At 40.5% G+C, this 24144-nt stretch overlaps 1 protein-coding gene across 8 annotated transcripts in view; it reads left to right on the top strand.

Moving 5' to 3' along the window:
• Positions 1 to 22048, top strand: part of LOC125748282 (dual specificity tyrosine-phosphorylation-regulated kinase 1B-like) — a 54625-nt gene extending 32577 nt beyond the window's left edge. For 3 of the 8 annotated variants that reach the window (XM_049024232.1, XM_049024231.1, XM_049024226.1), the window contains exons 2-19: positions 1162 to 1307; positions 1670 to 1789; positions 2036 to 2224; positions 2630 to 2777; positions 3017 to 3303; positions 4324 to 4470; positions 4721 to 4882; positions 7936 to 8239; positions 9360 to 9463; positions 9641 to 17788; positions 19564 to 19676; positions 19743 to 19846; positions 19941 to 20115; positions 20186 to 20297; positions 20364 to 20452; positions 20914 to 20981; positions 21072 to 21352; positions 21445 to 22048. In XM_049024232.1, coding sequence (XP_048880189.1) covers positions 1245 to 1307; positions 1670 to 1789; positions 2036 to 2224; positions 2630 to 2777; positions 3017 to 3303; positions 4324 to 4470; positions 4721 to 4882; positions 7936 to 8239; positions 9360 to 9463; positions 9641 to 10402 — 2286 coding nt within the window. In that variant the 5' untranslated portion in view covers positions 1162 to 1244 and the 3' untranslated portion in view covers positions 10403 to 17788; positions 19564 to 19676; positions 19743 to 19846; ... (4 more) ...; positions 21072 to 21352; positions 21445 to 22048. The remainder of the gene's footprint in view (positions 1 to 1161; positions 1308 to 1669; positions 1790 to 2035; positions 2225 to 2629; positions 2778 to 3016; positions 3304 to 4323; positions 4471 to 4720; positions 4883 to 7935; positions 8240 to 9359; positions 9464 to 9640; positions 17789 to 19563; positions 19677 to 19742; positions 19847 to 19940; positions 20116 to 20185; positions 20298 to 20363; positions 20453 to 20913; positions 20982 to 21071; positions 21353 to 21444) is intronic. The other 5 variants (XM_049024233.1, XM_049024230.1, XM_049024228.1 and 2 more) reach the window with 5 other exon arrangements.
• The last annotated feature ends 2096 nt before the right edge of the window (positions 22049 to 24144 follow it).

The following is a 24144-nucleotide window of genomic DNA, read 5'->3' as shown; positions in this document are numbered from 1 at the left end:
AATGGCTTCAGTGGGATTATTTAACTACTTAAGCTTGTTTTTTAGCTTATAAATTGCAATTTCCCTATAATAACTGGATATGCAAGCAGTAGGAAAAGTGAAGCATACATTGCTTCATTTTTTACCTCTAAAAAAAAGTCTGCTTGTTTCCTACTTTCATTGTGTATTTTGTATAATATTTGTAACCTTATGATGAATTGAACAAAATTTGTTTCTTTAGATGATGGAGAAAGTCATGACATAGCTTAGGTGTTATATGTAGTCACTTAATTTTGTCTTAGTACAGTTTTGCTCCCACTGTTGTGTTCTTTTATCTCTGTGCAATTGATCATTTTCAAGATGTCAGATATCAGCATTTAGTGCTCCTCGTCGGTCATTGTGCCAATGAAACAATACTTGAAAGGTCTTGAGGATGTCACAGTTTTCCAAAACTGTTTTCCTCTTCAAATAACATACTAAGTCGACCATTAATGCCAGAGAATGAGGTCTATCTCAACCTCAGTAGAGAGCAGGCTGATATCTGTGCCCTTTGCTAAGAAATACAAATGATGATCACCTAGCATGGCTTGTCTCGTCTTTTAAAAAATTTTCTGAACTGAAATTTAGGTGAAGTAATCTTTCATTTAACTGTATTTGGAATAAAACAAGATTGTCCGGTCTCTTTCCTCAAGTTACTCTAGTCTGTTCCTGTAGTCCAAGTACATGCAGTTGGGAAAGCTGAGATTTCTAAATGGCCTATAATGTGTCTCCTTGGCCCTGGAATGAACTGGTATCCTCTCTGCCTAATGTCTCATGCTGCTTCGGCCCCCCAGCCTTTTATTGGATAAGTGGTTGGAAGGTGTATGCATGGATGGATGGATGGTTTTTCCTGGACAGAAATCTTACAAAATGCATTGCGAAGAAGTTGTCAAAGTCCCATTTTCAATTAAGAACCGTTTTCTTCCAACACCTCTTATTCAAAGCCATACCATGCTAAGGTGGCAGGGTGAAAATGACCCTAGCTTGTGTTGCAAGGCTCATGTGCTGGTACATTTCAGCTCACTTCATTGTGGCATGTGGCAATGAACTGAACATCATCAATGTCCATGGTTTTTCTTTTGATAGTCTTGTCAGCAGGTCATTTATCTATGTTGTCCCTTCTCTTCTTCTGGTCCCGTGCAGGTGGAAGCAGCTCAGGATGCAAGCCCCACTCCTCCTCCCTCTGCCAGCCTGCAGCCTTGGGCTTCTCCCCCGCTGAGCCAACCATGTCGAGCCAGCACAGCCACCCCTCCTTTAGCAACATCCACTCCATGGCCGAACAGCAGCAGGTATCAGCCGACTCCTGTGTGCCAGACCTGCTGCCTGCCCTCTTGTCAAGCTAGAGGCTTGGAGTTTTCCTATTTGAGCATGAGGTGACCCCTCATTTATCTATGATCATCTCCACAGAGCTGTAAGTGCAGCCTACATTTGTGAAGTCTCACAATGAAGCCAAATACTTCTTAGCGCAGAACTAAGCACTATCCCTTTTCAACAGTAGTCACCAACAAACCCCCCCCCCTTCCACTGGCCAAACTTACCATGGGGGACACTCCCTCCTGCAGGCAAAGACCCCCAGATTCCTCCCCGACAACTGCTTCACAATCTTCTGTGCTCTCTGATTTTACGTAATTTTGTTTCATGTTCCCTGCAGGTGCTGTCAGACATGACCATTCTGCAGAGGAGGATCCCCCCAAGCTTCCGAGATCCAGCTAGTGCACCACTGCGAAAACTGTCGGTTGATCTCATCAAGACATATAAGCACATCAATGAGGTAAGAAACGGCAAATGATGCTGCGTGTGTACATATTTATGTGTATCATATGTGTGTCTGTGTGTATATATATTTAGCAGTTGTGCACAGTGCATACATATGTATGTGTGTGTGTGTGTGTGTATGTGTGTGTGTATGTGTGTATGTATATGTATGTGTGTACTGTGCACAACTGTTAAACCATTCTGGTTGGCCTTTGTTTCAGCCATCAGAGTAGATATCGGTGTTCGCTCCCTTTTTCTGTAGGTGTATTATACAAAGAAAAAGCGACGTGCCCAGCAGGTTCCCCCTGAGGATTCCAGCACTAAAAAGGAGCGCAAGGTGTACAATGATGGTTATGATGATGACAATTATGACTACATTGTCAAGAATGGGGAGAAGTGGTTGGACCGTTACGAGATTGACTCACTCATTGGCAAGGGCTCCTTTGGACAGGTAAGAGCAAGGATGGGGCACTTTTGTCTGGCATAAAAGGAATAATATTTGGTGATTAATGGATCTTAATGAAAGATAAATTCTCTTCTACCTATGGATTTTAAAAGGATTTTCCTGTGTCTCTTTACAATGTTCTTTGACTGTTGTCAATTGTGGCAAAGTGACAGTATTATTATGATGCTGGGGCATGCTGGTTTACAGATGGACAGGTGATTTTCTGTCCATATGGAGGTTGGAGAGTGAGTTGGGGAACTATAGGTTACAGGAATAGAGATTGATTAAGCAGAGAGGAAGGCTCACATGGTTTGCTATAAATGTTGTGGTGCATCGCATGCCTAACTCCTATGTGTGTTTTGTGTGTGTGTGTGTGTGTGTGTGTGTGTGTGTGTGGTGTTCTTGGTTCAGGTGGTAAAAGCCTATGACCACCATGAGCAAGAGTGGGTAGCCATCAAGATCATCAAAAACAAAAAAGCCTTCCTGAACCAAGCTCAGATTGAGCTGCGCTTGCTGGAGCTCATGAACAAACATGACACGGAGATGAAGTACTACATTGGTCAGTTTCCTGCTCATTTCATTTCACCGATGGGGGGAGCGTATAAAATCTTCATTTTTTAGTATCTTATATTCTGAGAATACAAATTTTTGTGAGAACTTATTGAATTAATCTTTTGGTATGGCTACAGAATGGTGCCTGTACATAATTTTCTTAAGAACATGCGTTTAATAATGTCACTTCAGACATAGATCATATGCATTGTACCTTAAATATTTACTCTTTCTGTTTTTTTACAGTGCACCTGAAGAGACACTTCATGTTTCGGAACCACCTTTGCCTGGTGTTTGAGCTTCTGTCCTACAATCTGTACGACCTCCTGCGCAACACCAATTTCCGTGGTGTTTCGCTCAATCTGACGCGCAAGTTTGCTCAGCAGTTGTGCACAGCCTTGTTGTTCTTGGCCACACCAGAGCTTAGCATCATACACTGCGATCTAAAGCCTGAGAACATCCTCCTCTGCAATCCTAAAAGGAGTGCCATCAAAATTGTGGATTTTGGAAGCTCCTGCCAGCTGGGTCAACGGGTGAGCATGCTCGGAGCAACACTGAAGGCTTGGTCAAGGGCTTGTTGGTCAAGCCCCAACAAGATGGCAAATCCTAAAGAAGGACAGTATAGCTAACTTTAATAAGGCTAATTAATCCATCCATCCTCCAAACCGCTTATCCTGCTGGGTCGCAGGGGGTCCGGAGCCTATCCCAGAAGCAATGGGCATGAGGCAGGGAACAACCCAGGATGGGGGGCCAGCCCATCGTAGGGCACACTCACACACCATTCACTCACACAAGCACTCCTATGGGCAATTTAGCAACTCCAATTAGCCTCAGCATGTTTTTGGACTGTGGGGGGAAACCGGAGTACCCGGAGGAAACCCCACGACGACATGGGGAGAACATGCAAACTTCACACACGTGACCCAGGCCGAGACTCGAACCCGGGTCCCAGAGGTGTGAGGCAAGAGTGCTAACCACTGCACCACCATGCCGCCCCCTATAGCTGTATAGTGATTCATTAAAGACAAATAATTGCCTGGTAGAAAAGTAACTATGGGGAAGGAATACAGCAGAAGTTTTAACTAAGGGATTAATGCAATTCACTGCGTTGTATTTCTAAACAAACTACACAAGTCATGTTAGTTACTGATTCTTTATTTGTCATTTGAAATTTAGAAATTCTTTCCTTTTCACATATCCTATCTTGTAGACACACTGGATCAGCCATTTATCTAGCATGCCTGGAGTATTTTTTATTTATTATTATTTTATAAAGAATTTTTTTTTTTTTTCGGTAGTTGGATATAGAAAAAGGGTTTGTGTGGAATTTTTCTGCTCTTACATGTCTTGTACACCATTAGAAATGAGCTTTGTGATAGAACATGTGATAGAGAATACAAGGCTTTCAGCTGTACTTCTACTTACTATTAGATACAGTCGTTGCTGCCATCTAGTGAGTAATAGATGCATATATCCACCACTGACATTTAGCACTGTACTTACGCCCTACATCTTCCTTGATATGTAATCAGCTAACCCTTCTGTTTCCTCAGATCTACCAGTACATCCAAAGTAGGTTCTACCGATCTCCGGAGGTACTGCTTGGCATGCCTTATGATCTGGCCATTGACATGTGGTCCCTGGGCTGCATTCTGGTTGAGATGCACACAGGGGAGCCTCTCTTCAGTGGTTCCAATGAGGTACACCAGCGACACTATGCTTATCTGCTAGTCATTTCATGGTTTTAGTATGTAAAGATTCTTTGACTAAAGGTTTGGCATTGGCTAAACGTTATGCCCATTTGTTGTTAATGCATTGGTAATGTTGTGATGTCAATGAATGTTCAGCCAGCAAACTAAAAAATAACCATTGACTGGTGAAAGCTTTTCATTGGCACCTTTACTATTTGGTTACCACAGCCTAACAAACATTGCTCCTTTCCCACAACAGGTGGATCAGATGAATAAAATAGTTGAGGTGTTGGGTGTCCCCCCCAACCACATGCTAGACCAGGCCCCCAAAGCACGGAAATATTTTGACAAGCTGTCTGACGGCCTCTGGACCGTCAAGAAGAACAAGGACATAAAGAAGGTACTTTATCCTTCGGCTTGCGTGAGTAAATCTCTGCCTTCTTTTTTGGCATTGGCTCTGATTATCACTATTAATTCTCAAATTTTGTCATCCCTGATAGTAGGGAGAGTGTGAGTTTGCCAACAGCGCAGTTTCATAGTTAGCGCCTTAAATTCTGCATTGATCATTTCAACTGCTGGTCTATTTGGAGTTTTACCTCTTAACCGGTTATTCACCAGTTATTGACCTGTAATGCAGCAACAACCTGTGAAGTATAGTATACTGGAGTAGCCTCTCTAACACAGGCTGTATATACAGTAAAATCCAGTTATAACAGACTTCAAGTGACCTGGCAAAACAGTCTGTTATATCCAAGGTTCGTTATATCCAGAGTATGCCCAGAACACAATTACAAGGCACCATTCCACACCCCAGCATATATAATAGATTATTATATTGTACATGTAGGAATCCAACTTTACCTGACCAGATGTGTGACTATTAATAACCTTGACTACGTATCTGCGCTGGATATCACTAGCATGCCACACACCTTGTAGGCGGAGCCTGCATGTCCGTTATAGCCGAACAAAACTACAACTAAAAGCGGCCCAGGGAACCAAATTTTTGTCCGAAATTCCATTATATGCGAGTGCACTGTATCCGATGCTTTTTCTGCATGTTCTTAAAGGCGCACTGCCAGGACCTTGTCCATTATAGCGAGTCTACTATAATGGGATTTTATTGTATATTTAAACGTAAGTTCAGTAATACCTATGGTAGCTGCTGTTCTTCTGTAAGATTACAGTAATGCACTAGTTGAAACAAACAAGATGTTAAACCATTACCATTAGTCATTCTGCCTCTTTATCTATGAGCAGCATTTGTCCTTTCAAATGTGTTTGTTTGACCCTAATAATGACTATGTAACCCAACACTGTATGTATGCCTGTACTATCTCTATGGTAATAACAAAAAGGTAATTGAATAAGCAACACTTTCTTGGAAAGAAGAGATGTTATGGGAAAAATGAGAAAATAATCTTAAGTAGAAGGCTTTGTCGTATGGAGATTGTGCCCAAGAAGACTAATAAAGCTGGGATGGTGACGTAGTGACCAGCCATCCTGTGTTACAATAACTGGCTGGGTTCCAGTAGCTTGGTCTTGCATTGTCAGTTTCAAATGAAGTTGTTAATTGCACACTTTATCTAAATGATAAAATAACACACATTTTACATATTTTATTTGGATCTCAAAAATATAATGAAATCCACATCCACATGTGCATGAATGAATGATTGATGAGCATTTTACAGGTAATAGTACCCTCATAGGGAAATCTATCATTAGCACACAGAGAAAAACATATTTGCTAGGTAATACCAACCTCTTAAGAATGACTTGATTTAAGGTATGTAGGTACATGATGGTAGATGTCGATTTGGTCCACTTGGTTCAAAGTTTATGAAATCTTGTTTGCTCAAACTTTCTGACCAAACCTCGATTTGTGGTGCCAGGTATTGCAGAGAATTGCCATTGTTTTCACATAATATGGGAAAATAACCTATTACATTTGAATTGAACTTTGGATAAAGATATTCTAAATAAGGTACTTGTGATAGAAATGTGATTTTCATTGTTTAACAAATTAAACTGACTTAACAAGCTCAGATATACTAATGTAAAAAATATCAACACTTTCAATCAACCTAGTAGTGTTGACTTGTTAAAGTGTCATAGCTTCTAATCTGTCTTATCTTTGAAGAATTCTTGCACATTTCCTCTTAAATAACTTTGCCAACTTAGTGAGGTTTGAAGGTTATTTGACAAACTTCTTATGAGAGGATCTTAATTGGATTTAGGGTGTTAACCCTGAGTTGGTCAAGCCTAAACACAAAGTTTCTTCCTGGGACTGGTAGATCTGCTTGCATTTTTCAGATTCAGTATTGTTGACCTGCCTTATGATCTGGCCATTGACATGTGCTCCCTGGGCTGTATTCACTTTTGGTCCAGCTTTATTTCTGATGGCCAGATGTTGCATTAATTCTGGTTGACATGCTGATTTTTTTATACTGTTGAAGCCATGGGTACTTTTGCCTTTTTTGTTTTTTTTTTATTATTGAATTGTGACCTTACAGGTAATTTTTGGACCCTCTTATTCAGAGCTGGTCTGGCCATCTGGCTTACTGAGCATTTTCTCGGTGGGCTGACAAATTCTATTGCTTAGCAATAGTTAGCATGCCCTCCCCCACCTTGCCAAAATATAGTCACCCTGAAGTACAAGACTGATTTTTTTTATCTATCTATTTATTTATTTATTTTATATCCCAGTCCAGCCCTACCTTTAATGAGAAGAAACTTGTAGAAAGCTTTCAGGTAATACAGATGGTTTCCCCCAGCTGATTAACGGTTACTGTATTTGTTTTAAACAAGTCTTCTTCATATCTATCCTTGCTTGTATGCAAATTAAGATCTGTGTTCCATATCAGAATGGAGGTTTGTAACTTTGTAACATTATTTGGGTTGCTTTTTACTTGATTTGATTTTTCTTATGACGTCTGGTGTTATTTCAGCATGTCCACTTAAGCAGAGTTACGGTCGGGATTGGTGCTTCCCCAGACAGTTGTGCAAATATTGCACTCTACCTGAGTTCCTCTAACGTTTCCTTAAGTATCTGTATCATTTATCTTCTTCTGTATGGGTAACACCAAACTGATGTTTTTTTCCCTGTATTTGGAGAGTCACCTACATGCTCCTATGTATCAGACCTTTCATTTGAACTGCCTATTTGTTTGCCCAACTGATTCTGCTTACCCTGATTTAAATAAGATGTAGAGAGGTTCACTTGTTTTTGTATTTTCACTAATTTCTACCATATTTTTGTTCTACTACATGCATAACTTAAAAACACAGGAAAATGCATGTACTGTTTGACTCTCTCTCCCTCATTTAACTCTGAATGTTGGATAAGTGCTTATGGAAAAAGGGACGGCTGTCTCTCGTCGTCCATAGTAGTATTTTTCTAGAGAATGTCTTCTTCTCTTGTCACCTTCTCACTCTCTCTCAATTCTTCCTCATCTTGTCGCCTCTTTTCAGGAGTATAAGCCCCCTGCCACAAGACGGCTCCATGAGATTCTTGGGGTGGAAACAGGGGGGCCAGGGGGCCGGCGGGCCGGAGAGCAGGGCCACGCACCCTGCGACTACCTGAAGTTCAAAGACCTGATCCTCCGCATGCTGGACTATGACCCTAAGACCCGCATCACACCCTTCTATGCTCTGCAGCACAATTTCTTCAAGAAGACCACTGACGAGGGCACGAACACCAGCAGCTCCACCTCTACTAGCCCCGCCATGGACCACAGCCACTCCACCTCCACTACAAGCTCAGTGTCCAGCTCCGGTAACCATACAGCCTACTGTGATTGCAGTGCTTTTCTTTCAGTAGCTTGTGCATTAGAAAAGCTCTGTACAACTTCTGCACCAGCTCTGAATGACAATTGAATGATTTAGAATTTTGAGGCACAAATATGAGCCACCTTCTTCCCAGGCCAAATGACTGTAAACTTCCTTTAATGAATCTATATTAGCAGACACAGTAAGATGACAAATGAAATGAGATGTGGAAAATAGACTGCATAGATAGGGATGTGGTAGTGGCTGTTTCCTGACATTCCATTCTGGCATACTCCTGTAACAGCCTACACTGCCAGTAAAAAGTTTTACACACACTGAGATTTCCTACATTTGCATGTTACTCAACATTTACTAAAAGTTCATACACTCAATAGTCTTTGCTAATAAATAAATTTACAGCATGTTCGCCGTTTGAGTACCTTTTTTAGCAAGAAAATATCATATGTTTGATTCATCAAAGTAACCCCCTGTAGCAGTTGTAACAGCAGAGAAAATTCAAGGCATTTTTTCTACAAGGGGCATTAAATACTGTTGTGTTTCATGGGATGACTGATAACTAGTGCATTTAAAGTTAAAGGACTGCTTAGCATTTGACTATGCCATTACCACACAACCAGTTTATAGCATGTCAGACATGCACTATTTACATATTCTTTCCATGTTATGAAGGAATCTTTTTTTCATTTGACTAATATTTTCATTAATAGTTGTTCCCTTAACTTTCCAAAGCTTAACAAGAATAATAAATCTGCAGTTTTTGAAATAAATGGGAAAGTGGTAAAAACGTGTTGACTGGTAGTGTATAAGGAAGTTGTTTTTTTATTCCCTCGGCTACTGAAAAATGGGGAACAGTGAATGCCACTGCATTATTAAAATCGGGATACACGCAAATAATCACATGCGGAGTAACAAGCAAAAAATGCCTTACTTCTGAGATTCAGGCACCTGTATTTCATCAAATGTTACTTGTATTACACACCAAATGAAATGTTGGATACATTTTAATCTCATACATGCACAATTAAAACCACATCCAATAATTAGGTTACATTGTTTGTTTATGTTAAGTAAAGTAGCCCTAATGCAACTCCTGTTCCACTCCCTAGGTGGGTCTAGCGGTTCTTCCAATGACAACAGAAATTACCGGTACAGCAACCGGTACTACAACAGTGCAGTCACTCATACTGACTATGAAATGCAGAGTCCACAGGTGAGCATCCTTTCCACAATGACAAGCATATGCCCTGCAAATAATTCCCACAGTCTGTCCTTATTTTGTAACTGAATGTATAAGTTCTGGGTATACATAATGGTACATGATATACAACCATTTCTTACCTGTTCTAGCAGCATCATTAACATTCTCCTCCCCCCCACCCCCCCAAAGGCTCCATCTCAGCAGCAGCTGCGCATCTGGCCCGGAGGAGAGGGGGGTCCTCTGTCCAACAGTGGAGACCCCCCTTACCCCCAACTGCTGCTGCACAAGCCAGCTGCAAGCCAGCACTCCCGCCACTTCCTGTCTGGGGTTGGGGTCGGCATGGGAGGCATGATGGAGCCGCACCATCCCCATCCCATCTACGGGAGCCACCACAGCAATGGCCGGCAGCTCCGTCAGCAGCAGCAGCAGCAGCAGAACCAGCCACAGAACCAGTCGCAGCCCTGCCAGTCGGCACAGTCACTGATGCCTGTCTCCTCCCCACAGATGCAGGACAGCATTGAGCTGAGCCTCAGCCACCACCATCACCTGGGTCAGTCTTCCATCATGCCACCCCAGAGCTTGGACTCTCAATACGGCTCCTCCAATCTCCACCTGGGCCTTTCTGCTTTTCGGACTAGGACAGTCATGGCCCCTCAGCCCCCACCCCCACCACCCCCCACGGCCTCTCAGCAACAGTTGGCCCAGCCTCCTCCCTCTCAGGACAGCATGGTAGCTGCCTCTGGGCTTGGGTACATTCCCCCATGTTACCCTGGCAGTAACAACAATAACAACCCACCCCAGGGAAGTGTTGGGGTGGGAGGCAGCATGTTAACCGGGGGTCCTCCACCCAGGGGAATAGGTGGTGGGGGACGACCCGATTCCGAGGAGTCGGCCATGATGAGTGTGTGTGGTAGTGGTGGAGGGGGTGGTCCCAATGCGGCCAACTCTTGATAAATCTTGAACAAATTCCAAAAGCCATACAATTTTAATGAAACATAATGAAAATACACGCAGACAAATACACCCACAAACACAAAAAGATGGTCAAACATACAGAGCCCAATATACAGACAAAGTTGTGAAATATCAAAGGAAGTTTTTGTTTTGCATGTGAGATTCAGAGGGTGGTGAAAGGGTTCTTGGAAAATATGGTTCTTTTTCAGTTTTCCATTTCTTTTATTGAAGCAGAGAAAGGGGGTTTACACAGGTGGCATCAAAAGTTTCAGAAAGTATGTTTTTATTATTATTATTCAATTTTATGTGATTTCAGGACAGGATCGCAGCGAGATTTGTTTTTGGGTTGTTTTTGGAATATGGAAACCATGAAGGGAGAGGTATAGTTTAAGAATTGGAACAGGTTGTGAAGAATGAATGGAGAGAAGTGTGATTAATACCCCTGCGCTATATTTTATGTCAGTTTTTTTTTCTGAATTCTAGGCGTAAATTGTAAATTGTTAATTTATTAAAATTCACTACACGAGGAGGGAAAATGTGGGAGAGAACAGAAATAAGCGCAGGGTTTGGTTTTCGTGGGTTATTTATTTAACAATTCATGTAATTTATTTTTCTTTCCTAAAGTGGGGACGTGTATCCACACACATATGCACACACAGAAAAAATATTTCCCCTCACTCTGGTAATTCTCCCCCTTACACACACACACACACACACACACACATACATACACACACAGGTTTTGTTACCATTTTCCTTTCTCTTTGTCTTTTTTTCAACTGGTTTACATACTAACTGAATAAATTAAATGACAAATGTCAGTACAATGGGGGGCACACCAAAAAAGATGCTATTTCAAGAATATTTGCAGAAGTTAGGAGAAGGGGTACAATATGACTGGGGGTTATGAAAAACAAACCATTTTGCTTGAAGGAAAACCAAAATGCTTCCCTGTTTTTTTCTTTTTTCGGTTATGTTTTTTCTTCATCTCAACACCTGACTCAACAACAAAAAGATACATGAAAGATAAACTGTGGGTTGGATTATCTATGGCTATTCTCAGCCAGATCTCGCTCACTGTCTGTTTCTCTCATCCCCTGTTTCTGTTAGAGTGAAGAGAAGTTGTGGAGACAGGATTGAGCTGGAGGAGAGGGCTTAAATATTACAGGACATGTTAATGCCCCTGACTCCTCCTCACCCTCTACACTCTCTGACTTAACACCCCCTTCTCCCTCTCTTCTGTTCTCTTTTTTTTTTTTACTTTTTTTTTTAACCCCACTCCCACCTCAGAACCCCCTGTGAGTGCAGTTTGCCATCAAGTCAAAAAAAAGAAACTTCTCTCTTGGCTGCTATCTCCACTTTCAACCATGTTCGGATTGCTGCTAAAGAAAACAGATAAATACATAAATAAAAATAAATTAATAAACTTTTTAACCCTCCTGCTTAAGAAAAAAAGGAAAAAATAAGCTACTGCATCTCATGTATTTATTAATATTTAAAGAAATATTGTTTTGCTGTTTCTTGTTTTTGCAGGTAAGCTGGGCATAAAATATAGTTTATAATAGGAATGCAGTCTTGTTTTAAATTATTTGTAAACAAAACTTAAGGGGAGAAATAAACTGGGAGGGGAATTAATGATAAAGTGGCCACCATAGTACAGTCACCGTCAAACTGCATTCAACAATAATGCTTTCGGGGGAAGGGATGGGTGTTCATTGGTTAAACACTTGAATCCTTCTCGGATTTGTGAGAGTTATTAGTCTGACTATGGCAGAAATCTAGGTGAGGTTCCAGTTTTGGGTCTTGCTGTTGCTGGATATATTTGCATGTGTTCCTAACTGAAGGTCTTGTGCAGCTGTAGGGAGACTTTCCCCACCCCCACATGTCTTGGACAACTGACGGCAAGCAGTGAACAACCCTTCTGGTGTGAGTCCATTATATTACGTTAGACTTGGTGAAATTATGGTCCTTGTGATAATAATGTTACTACCAGTTGGGGGAAAAAACTTCTTGTTCGGAGAATGGAAGTTGGTATTGTTTTTATGAAATTAATACAGCTGGAGTGCGCACCTGTTTATTAGCATTTATATTACTTCTGTTAAAGAAACGTAGCTAAATGAGTTAAATCGTGGTAGTATCAGTTAAGATGGGGGAAATTTTAGCAATTCTATAGTTCAGGGTACATGCTGAGTGTGAACAGTCAAAAGTAATGGAGAGCAGTGACTGAAGACCATCCAATATTACTATGTCAAAGCACTACAACTTTTGTCTAAAATGTGAAAACTATTTTTATATATAACAAGGTGGCTTGGTTTACGTGGCTACTGCTCTGAAAAGAAATGGGACCAACTGTGTCTTTCATCTCTCATTAGGAGGCTTTTTTGAATCTGGTACTCACAGTATATCTTAAACTCAGGAACATTTATGTTCTTAGGCAGTGATTATGGTTTTGCACACTTTGGGGAAACTTGGTATTGGGGATTTTCTTGTATGTATCAGATTGATTTTCGATCCTATAGATATTCCTGTATGCCCGTGAACGACACATTTAAGCATCATGACACCAGCATGAGGAAATGTTTTATTGGTCATCGAGTTGCGTTTACCAGTTTCACAGAAGTCGTCGTCCAAGGTGTTCATCGACAATATTTTTTCAGGTATTGTTACTTTCACATATGGTTAAATGGGGGAAAACACTGGATGGGACGGTCAATGCACGGTAAGTGATTGAATGAATCACATTATTATTAATAGTATACTTATTCACAGGAAACTTGGGAAAGAATGTTTTACTTCTTACAGATAAGTAAATATTTTGGGAGGACTTGGTATTTTAATGTGAAGTAGGTATATAAAGACTTTAGCCTTCAATCTTATTTAGACACTGAATAGTGGCTGGTATTTATCTTCCAGCAGTTTTGGGCAGTTTGACGGCTTAGCTTGCCTAAAAAAATGTATACCTTTTCAATACGTCAGAATAACTAATTGAACCACTTGACGTAGCTGTGTGTATGTGTATATATAATGTATATGTATGTATGTATGTATATAAATAAGACTGAAATTTAAGCAGCTTATTGTACATTTATCATAACAGAAATACCTTAACGTCTACAAAGTGTTCTAAAACCTACAGCTATAAATAAAATTGGCATATTAGTTTTCTACATTCAGGTGATTGTCAAGTATATTGTCTTTCTTACTGACATACAAGACAATTTCCTAAATGCTACTACAGTCTGCATCTATACATGTAAAAGCTTTCATTTTATTCAATCAGCATGACAACGATTAATACTGCTGTGGGCGATAGTCCGGAGTTGAAAGTCATCTGTTTTGGTGAGCAATCAATCCATCTGACAGTATATTTAAGATAGCTGTGTCGGTAGCACAAAAATTGGAATGTATGGTAGTAAAACGGGCAGACGGGGACAGTTATATTGTTGACTTACGTCAACTAGGCGATTCTGATATTCAGATAAGTGATATGCAAAGCTACACCGATTTTACAAATTGTTGCGTTGAATGGGGCAGAGAATCTATCTTTTTATGGCCTGTCAAATATGTATGATAAATATATTCGCCATCCCAGATAGTTCTTAACCGATATCATTTAGGTTTCTTGTTAAATCGTGATAAGCAAGATGTTTTCCGAAATGGGTATTTTTCAGGTTAGGAGACGACGCTAGTACGACAAGGTACCCACGGGCCAAATATTAAACAAAAAAATGTAACCTATGGCCTTCGACGTTTATACAAGGTTAAACTCCGCAATGCATTAAATTGCCTAAGATGTTCAAGAAAGAAGAACACTAGGGAGTGTAAGTACTGCTATGTAATTTTACAAATGCTTGGAATATTTCGCCGCGGGGACGGCTATAATCCGATATACCCGACAGTTTTCGAATAAAAAACACATTAATTACCCATCTTGCGTAACACTTTGTCTGATTTGATTTCAGACTGTTGTGCAAGTGAAATAACATTACATTACTCGACATATGCAGCAAACACATGCTACAGTTGCATGCGACTCCAGATTACTTTCTGGGAGGTGGTACGAGGGGAAACGGTAATGCGGTGGTGAGGGCTTCGGAAGACAGAAAAATGTCACAATTTCTTCGACTACGTGCTAGGGTTGCTACCTCACTGCTGTAGAATTCCTGGACACCCATTCATTGACCAAAATATTGCACATAGCGATACCATTCTAAAGGTTTGTTTAGGTCTTTTTAAAATTATAATGCTACATAACAGCGTAATATCCCGTATTTTGAATACATTGATAACTAATACTTACTCAATAATGTAATCGCTTTTTGGATTAGTTATGACCTACCACGTCATACCTTCCACCTTATATTTTAAAAGTATTAGGTAAAATATAACAAGCAGCCTTTACGGTATAAAGTCACCCTAGGTAATACAACAACTACGAATCAATCACTGTTTTCACCATATAATTCAGTTCCTATCGCATGTTGTGTGATGTAAGACGTTATTTTTTGGCTGGATTTTTATTTTGTAGCCGGTCATTGTTCTCGTTTTTGCTCCATTTATATTGTAGCTGTGTTTTACTAAGGAAGCTTTGAACATGCCGACTGACTATGCAGTGTGTGTCGTGCGTGCCTTTTCATGAAATTGGTTAGCTAAAGATACAGTACATTCCTTGAGCGTATTTCATTGTTTAAAAAGACAGTATAGTTTCTTTCTATTAATCGGTTATACCTCTGACTGAATATGAGAGCGTTATTAACGCACACAGACGAAAGGTAAAGGTTCCGGGTCATTCTGTGTCCCAGAATGAAATTCCTTTTTCCAGCATGGACGAATAAAAAATCCGGGGTGGTCTCGGAAACGACACAAAATCAACTACGAAGAATGCGTTGGCTGCAGCTCTATAAAGTACGCCATATAAAAGGTACTTGACGTCATGTCCAATTTTTCCAGAGAAAATATATCCCCATTATTTTGCATCACTTACTTTGCGTTCAGATAATCCTGCAAGCCAGGCTCTGATCATTAAATTCCTTCCTGAAATACTCATCATTCTGGGCATCATTGAATCTTCGTATCTTTGTCGCCTTAAGCCTGGTTCATACAATTCGTTTTTCCAGCACGGACGACCAAAATCCGAGATGGTCTCGGAAAATCCATTAGGGCAAAAACTTCTTGAACTTTTCACCTAGAGCCAGCATCCACGCGTAAAGATGACAGTAATTCACACTTTCAAATAGCGGTACTTTAACATTTTCGCGATTTCCATACCGCAAATTTTGATGTGTACATTGATAGATAGAATATACACTGTGCAAGGTATTGGAGGTTGTCAGTCAATTTAGAGAACTTGTGGAATAGGTAAGGATTGAACAAAAGATAAAAAGTAGTGATTTAAATATAAAAATAATGACAAAAATACATTCGTAAGGCAGCTTACATAAGATGCACTAAGCACATCAAAGTCTGACCAGGGAAATACACAGTTCTCCGATAGTTCACTGTAGGAAGGTATAGAAAGAATTTACAAACTACCATAGAAGAGTGTCTATGCAGTATAATATCTTTTGTGTTTTTTTTTTTTTTTTTTTGACATAGGTTACGTATAAAAATGCCACACAGGATAATAAGCAAACAGCGAAGAATTCGACTTTTTATGGTGCTTGTGGTAAGACGTTAATGGTGCTTTTATTTTGAAAGATCATTTTGTTTTAATCGACATATTACAAAATGCCCCTGTATGCGGAGATATATGGCTGTCTGTAGAGGTAAAATATCGTCTGAAGGCATGAAAGATTAACATGGGAATTATTGCCGCTTTTGTAGGCATGAAATGTTAATGTGTGAATTATTGCCGTCTTTACGCGTGTATTTTTTCCGTCTGTGGGTGTGAAATAATTCTGCCTCTAGGCGAAAAGTTTAAGATGTTTCGAACCTAAAGGCCTTACGTATCATACTTCTTCATACGCGTACTAGCGGTCGCGTTTGACGTCATCGTGGCAGTGTACGTGCAGCTCTGGACAAACTCATGATCGATTCGTTAGCGTCCGCTTTAAATACCAACATTTGTTCGGGCATTGGGGTAGTTTGCAAACCCTACAGACTGTTTACATGGTAACAAAACTGTTACATATATGTAAATGCGTGTGTATGTGATACTTGGTATGTGTGCAGGGACTATGAGAATAATAATTCATATTGTCATTATTAATAAAAACATAAATGAAACACGTGCTCATGTGCACAGTATGTGGCTTGACCGGAGAACTATGAACGTTTCCATGTACGCATACGCGGAATGGATACGCGAGTGTCGGGCTTATGCGGAGAAGTATGAACTAGCATTATATAGGGATATGACTACCATTCAAAAAACAATATTGCCCACAAAACCCCCTGTTTGAGAGCTTTGATCTACCAGCTAGCTAGCTATACCTGTTAGGGCCCTGACGTAGACTCAGTTGATTCGTGTTACGTCCTTGCATTCGAATTACAAAAATGATATTCGCGTCTAGGCCTGTCAATTACTACATACAGCTAGTGCTCAGTATAAATGAGTACTCCCCCTTTGAAAAGTAAGATTTTAATCGATATCTCAATGAACACAATAACAATTTCCAATTTTCCACAAGGAGTTTTAAAGAACACTTGATTTTTTTAACTTTTATTTCTTTTCATATTTCCATATAATCAAACATTCATCGACATTATTTAAAATTACGTTAATTTAAGGTACAAGTAAAAGAAAAAATATGCAATTAAATAAAATAAAATGTTGGTGCTAAATAGTCATACCAAAAAGGAAGTTTGTACATTTTCCATCTTGAAGAGGCAAAAACATTTTTAATATTCTATTATGTAATCTACACATAGGAGGCTTATTGGCCGATAGCTGCTACGTTGCATGGGGTCTTTTCCTTCTTTTTGTAAGACTGTAATAATTGCTTCTGACCATGATTCTATATGGTCTCCTGAGTTTAATATATAATTATATACACTGCATAATATAGGACTTAGCTCATTTACAAATGTTTTATAGTACTGACGGGCTTGGGGGAGGCTCCCAGGTAACAGCGTAGCCGGTGCCCCTTCTTGCCGCAGCCCAGCAAACTAGCATCTCCGCCCCAGATGTCTTCTCCCCGGCAGGGACCCTCTTCTGCTTCACCGTCTCACCACTGCCTGGAGGTCCACGAGGCTGGAGCAGACTTGCCGGATGATTTTGACGAGTAGTTCGCTCCACCTGCACCAATCAGATCACTTCCCAGAACCCACTTCTATAATAAATCCCAGGCGAACTGAAACATCCTGACAGCAGCAAAGAACAAAAACAACTGCTTACTAGAGTAAAACACATTGTTAGACTTTGGACCGTCAAGTGCACTCACGGTGGGTAATTTATACAATACTATAGAGACACGAGAGGATCGTACAGGGCATATAAGACACGGGCAACACAGGCGTCACAATAGAGAATGCAGCTAAACTATAACAATACAAGGGTTATTTACAATTACACACGGGGTATGCCGGTACATGCAAACGCAGCCGGATAGTTTTTTTTTGGGGAGAAAGTAGGTAATACACAAACCCCACAACCCTTGACGCGGAAAGATTTCGATGCAGGAGATGAAGACGGTAAAAAACTGTACTGCTGAGAAACGTTGACTCATTAATAAATTATATGACATTTCTTAAAATGAATATTGCTATCTTTATTAACAAGTACTTGTTAGTCACTTTTTGTTAGTCGTCGTCATGTTTTGCCCGCGTTTGTTTGGTACGCTGTGTTTCCTATGTTGCGTATCATTTGCTGGGATGAAGCATTGCGCTTTTGCAACTTTATACAGCCGATCATGGTTTCAAGTGTCTGTATATGTAGCCTAGTTAATGACCGCTGGAGTGCGCAATTATCTCAGATGATTAAAGTCACCTTTCTAATCCAATTCTGTCGTGATTTGGAGAACCGAAATAGCAGGAAAAACGTATCCACAATTAGAAGATAAGAGATGAGTCCTCTGATCTTGGATGTGTTACGCGACATACGAAAAATACCCCCTTGGAGAACCCAGGTTAACTCTATTATAAGAACTCGGTTATTGTGTCTTCTTTGAAATAGTTATGATTTTATGTTTTTTTTTTTTATTGGAATGTTTTCCTCGTTAGTTTCCCTTTTGAAATATGGGTTCATGTTCTGCTTCTACTAATGGAGTTTCTTTACATGAAGTCATTATAATAAATAAAGAACAAATCTAAAGTCCTTATATCAATTGCAGCGCGTAAACAGCGGAGTGTTTCATACTCACCCATGCAAAGACATTGCGGCGGTAATTACTTATTTCATTCGGTTAAATACAGTAGTTCGAACAAAATTTTAGCGGGTTTCCGACACCAGGTGATTGTAATTGTATAGTAAATTGAGACGCACCTGTGTCAGATATTAATAGGTTTTTTTGTGATGTGTTTGGAAATACTTAATAGGCGATAGGTTGGTTAGGGACATTGGTTGTCTAGTCTTTGGCTTATGGTGGTGTAAATAATGTTGCTGTTTCGCACAGTAGCATGTTGTTTTACTCTCTTTTTATGTGCACCCCAGTTGGTTGAGGCCAGAGTAGGTGTGTATGGCAGTGGTAGTCCAAATCACAGTGACCTTTCCATGGAGCAGCAGCTCTCAGAGACAGTGCCAACAGTTGAGGTGCTCAGGCCAGGATCATGGGACAATGAGACTAATGGCACCCTGCCCAGATTGTGGCACTTTCTTCCTGTGTTTCTGCAAGCAGAGGCTCCTCTTTTAGATGTAGAGCTCCTCAGGCCTGTTGTTGGCAGAAGACCTATACCTAGCAGTATAACGCGTCTTCTGGTTCCTCCATTTAATTTGTGGCATGGTTCAATGGCTCCTGTCCAGAACCCAAAAGGAGTAGAGGTGTGGTGTGGTTCCAACAAGCTCTCAGTGCGTGTCAATAAGCAATTGCTAGGCTTTAGGTCTGTGTCGTCCATGATGTACCTGGGAACTTGTGGTGTTACTCGATCTACTAAAAACTACCATTACTTCCATTATAGTCTTAATGAGTGTGGAACTAAGCGAATGGTGAGAGATTGTACTACTACTATTTTTGTTTAGTTACTGTTGTTAAAGTTTCAGGCTGTACATGCTGTATTTCCAGGCAATGAATGGGCACCTGGTGTATTCAAACATGCTCCATTATAGCCCTGAAGCTGATGAACCAGTTATGAGAGCTCAGCCACTTTCACTGTCTATACAGTGTCGCTACAACAGGTACATTCTGCATGGCTTTTTCAGGATCTAGCAGGACATGGGTAATAATTGTTGTCTCTTTCTCAGGTTTCACTACACCTACAAGGTTGGTTACTTACCCGAGGTAAACAAAACCACTCTCTTCAAGAGTCTTAAGAGCAAGCGTATATTTAAGCTCACTACTTACAATGGTAATTGTGGTGTTTCTCTAATTGTTTGGCATAATTGGAAGTTTCAGCTGGAAGTTTTGTTAATGAGTCTCTCCCCCCGCCTTCCTTTCCACAGCACGTTGGGAGAGACCTCTGGCAAATGAAGGATTTGTGCTTGGTGAACCTATATACTTTGAGGCCAGCACTAATTTTATTGCCAAAAATGAGCAAGTGTTTGTAAACTCTTGTTATGCTTCACCGTCTAAGAAACCAGAGTCTATGCCTCGAGTGGATGTTATTAAGAATTTTGGGTAATGTTACATATAGTTCATCTATGTCTCTGTCTTGTGAATTTTTACTTACTACACACTATGATTATAGGTGCATGGTGGACAGCAAGAGGAGGAGGAGTCGGTCCAAGTTTCTCTCTTACAAAATGAATGCCCTGCGATTCACAATCGATGCATTTGCTTTTCCAAATATTTCTGCAAAGGTGAATCTCTTTGACTTTTACGTTCAATGTGATTGGAATGTCATTTAACAACTTCTGGTTTTATAGCAACTTTACCTGCATTGTTCAATTGCTGTTGGGAAGAAAGCTGTGACTTCAAGTGCTAAGTCATGCAACTTCAAAAGGAAATCTAAAAGGTAAGGAATGCACACTGTCACGCCCAGCTCGTACGATCCTCGTCTGTGCCACGCCCCCTGATCATCCACGTGTGCTTCCCTGATCGTACCCAGCTGTGTCCGATTGTTAGCCCAGTCTTTGTATTTCAGTCCGTGTCTTGCCTTGGTCCCCTGTCCTTCATCAATGTTAGTTCGTGCTTCGTCCCTGGAATAAACCCCTAGTTTACCCCGACTTTGGCCATCCTGCATGATCCTTGCCTGCCTGCCTGTCCGTGCGATTACCCGCGTTCAGCGAAATCGTGATATTTATTTTATTTTGTATAAATATAGATTTCTATTTGTATAGAAATTAAAAAAATTAAGTTTTTCCACATTGTTAAAATGTACAGAAACCTGTGGGGCTGAGTTTATTGCACAAAATATAGTTTTTTGCTTGTATACTCTGTAGAAGTGTGGTCATGACTGAACTTGTCTTGTTTAAGCTGGGTGGAGCTGCATGGGCCAGCCTCTGTGTGTTCCTGCTGTGATTCTGTGTGTGGTGGAGAATTTCGTAAGTACACAGTGAAGTGAGTTGCTTTTAAAATGAGTTTCTTTTCAAGTGTTCTCATTCCCACTTTGTGGATTGAATTCTTGCATTCAGGACCTGACACTGTGGCCCCGCCTATAAATACTATGGTCACTAATGGGCCTTGGATGATCTCCAGACAAGGCCATGATATAGTGGTGTTCCCTGTAAATGGGGACAATCCTGTGGAGGCTGAGAAGGTGCCGCTACTGAAAGATCTTTCAAAGACGACTTGGGAAGACCCCTTAGAGAAGTTGGTGGGAGAGCCTTCTGTGTGGCAGGAGAAATAAGAAGATGAAATTAGTTCCTGGGAGTAGCTGGCAAATACAGAGGATGGTATTCCATTAAATAAAAAGGTATATTAAAGTTTGGTGTGTATAAAAATAAGAGCCTTTGTAGCATCAAATGCAAACATACCGATCTAACTTTCCTTTCCCCTCTTATCCAGGACCATCCCACCCTGGACTTCTATGAGGAACATTTTCAGTTCATTAAAGTGACAGTTTTCCTCTACTCATTGGCTTCTTAAACCATCAATCCATCTTTATTGAGCCGAGACTTAATTTCTCAGCCTCAAACTGGGGAGAAATTAAGTTTTGAGTATATTAGTTTGTGAATGGATGATCTTGTAGCTCTAATCGGAGTAGCATATCTAACTATCCCTAGGAACAGTGTGTACTCTTTCTCTCCTGCTACTGTTGCTTAATGGGACTTGGCAATAACACCTCTGTTAAATTAGATTAAAGCCTAGGGAATTGATTTTGGGTGCCAGTACTGAAACGTTTGACTTTACACAAGAAAATAACTAAAAATCCCATGGACAGGCAGGTGTATAGAGGACATCCCTGGACTGTTTTCTCATTTTAAACTTGGGGATGTCTTCCTCTCTCCACCCCCATAACCCTGCTGAGGTTAGCCTGAAATGAATACTCTGAAAGGTAGTAAAATAGTGAGAAGAATTGCCTCCTTCATCTAAACCGAATGGTACGCTGCTATTAAATTTGTGCAATAACAGTTGGATTGAATTATAATAAAACATTGTTTGCCATGCTTCTCTTTGTAGTTGTGGTTTTAAATTCTTTTATGTGCTGTTTTTGCTTTTTGTACACCCCTTAAATATTTTCATGAGTTTCTATCAGCAATGACCAGACCTCAATGTGTGTGATGCTTCCATGTCCCACTCTCTCCAGTGTGGGGAAGCAATTAAGAAGATCAATAGGATGTTGGGTTACATAGGTGTGTGGCGTTTAAGTCAAGGAAGGTGATGCTAAGATTCCTTGGTAAGACCCCACTTGGAATATTGTCTGCAGGTCTGGTCACCATACCTTTTTAAAAAGGACATTGCTGCCTTGGAAAGGGTTCAATATTGGGCTACAAGAATGATTCCTGGTCTTAGAGGAATGTCTTAGGAGAGGTTAGGTGAGCTGAATCTGTTTAGCCTCGAGCAAAGGAGACTAAGGGGGGACGTGATCTAGGTATATAAGATTCTAACAGGTCTGGATGCTGTTCAGCCAAATGGCTACTTCAATATTAGTTTAAATACTAGAACACGTGGCCATAGGTGGAAATTAGAGGGAGAACATTTTAAAATGGATTTGAGAAAGCGCTTATTTACCGAGCGTGTTGTTAGAGTATGGAATAGTGTTCTTGTTAGTGCAGTGCAAGCTAAAACCCTGGGTTCCAGAGAGAGTTTTGAACAACTCTGAGCTATTGAGTTCTCTCCAAACAAGCTTGCTGGGCCGAATGGCCTCTTGTTTGTAAATTTATGTTCTTATAGCTGTTCATTTATTGTAATAATACATACATTGTGGGTACATTGTTTTTGTTTATGTATTGTTCATTTGTTCTTCCTGTGCATGGTAAGTTCGTGAATGCTGGGTGTTCTTTGTAATCCATTTTGCATTAAGCAATCTCAAAAAAGGGTTTTTGACCACTACGTGAAGGTGATGGGCCACAAATATTTAACATTATTATTACCAAGTAAACATGTGAAAAGCGCATATTAAGACTATTAAGGTGCGAATTCACCTTAATTCGTTTAACGATGCATCGTACTACATAAGTTCACAATGTCGTTACCTCCATAGTTCGAACTATGGTTTTGGGAAACACCTGCATCATACTTGCATAGTTCGAACCATGCAAGTTGCTAACATAGTTAGCAACTATGGTTTTGGGAAATGAACCCTAGTACAGCCCTGCAATATCCAGAGCCTTGAGGAACTCCGGGTAGATCTCATCCACCCCTGGGGCCTGGCCACCAAGGAGCTTTTTATACACCTCAGCGACCTCCGCCCCAGAGAAAGGGGAGTCCATCCCCAAGTCCCCAGACTCTGCTTCCTCATTGGAAGGCATGTCGGTGGGATTGAGGAGGTCTTCGAAGTATTCCCGCTTGGCTCACTGGTACTCATCAGCTGCCTCTGGAGTCTCACAGGTGTGCTATTTTATAAGATGTGTTTATACCTTATGGGAAAATTCGGAGAAATTACTTGTACCATAACATGGATTTCAAAGTGCATTTTCTTGGAATTGTACAGTAAAAGTTTAACTTGTTTTGTCTAGATGTAGCCTTTCAGATGCTGTATGACTTGTTTATACATTATAGGCAAGTAAGAAATTAATTGTGTTTAAGTACATCATTTATATGGGTATTCACCATTTATAATTGATACTTTATTTATCCTTGTGGGGAAATTGTTGTTACACCTTCCTCAAATCGCTCTTTGTAGAGCCGCTTGCAAAGGGCAGCCACCTCTTGCAGCCCCCAGGGAGCTGGGGGTTACGGGCCTCGCTCAAGGAGCTACAGCCATGCTGAGGCTGGGTTTGAACTGGCAACTTTTGGATTACAGGGACAGAGACTTATCCCACAGAGCCACACGCTGCCCCATCAACATCAAAGGCCTTCCGGAAATCTACGTAGATAACATCGTAGGCCTTTTTGTGATCAATTTCTTTTGTAGCTTCCTCAAAGAACTGAAGTAAATTCGTTATACAGGATCTATCTCTCCTAAATCCATGTTGGCTATCCCTCAGAATGTTATTTGCATCCGGGTAATCCACCATTTTCACTTGGATTATAGCTTCCATTATTTTCCAGTAATGCTAAACCGATTGGCCTGTAGGTTGCTGGGTTACTTCTATCCCATTT

The sequence above is a fragment of the Brienomyrus brachyistius genome, chromosome 9 (genome assembly GCF_023856365.1).
Source record: "Brienomyrus brachyistius isolate T26 chromosome 9, BBRACH_0.4, whole genome shotgun sequence".
NCBI classification, from domain to species: domain Eukaryota; kingdom Metazoa; phylum Chordata; class Actinopteri; order Osteoglossiformes; family Mormyridae; genus Brienomyrus; species Brienomyrus brachyistius.
Note: the sequence above shows the minus strand (reverse complement) of the source record. Positions and strands in the feature narration are given on the sequence as shown.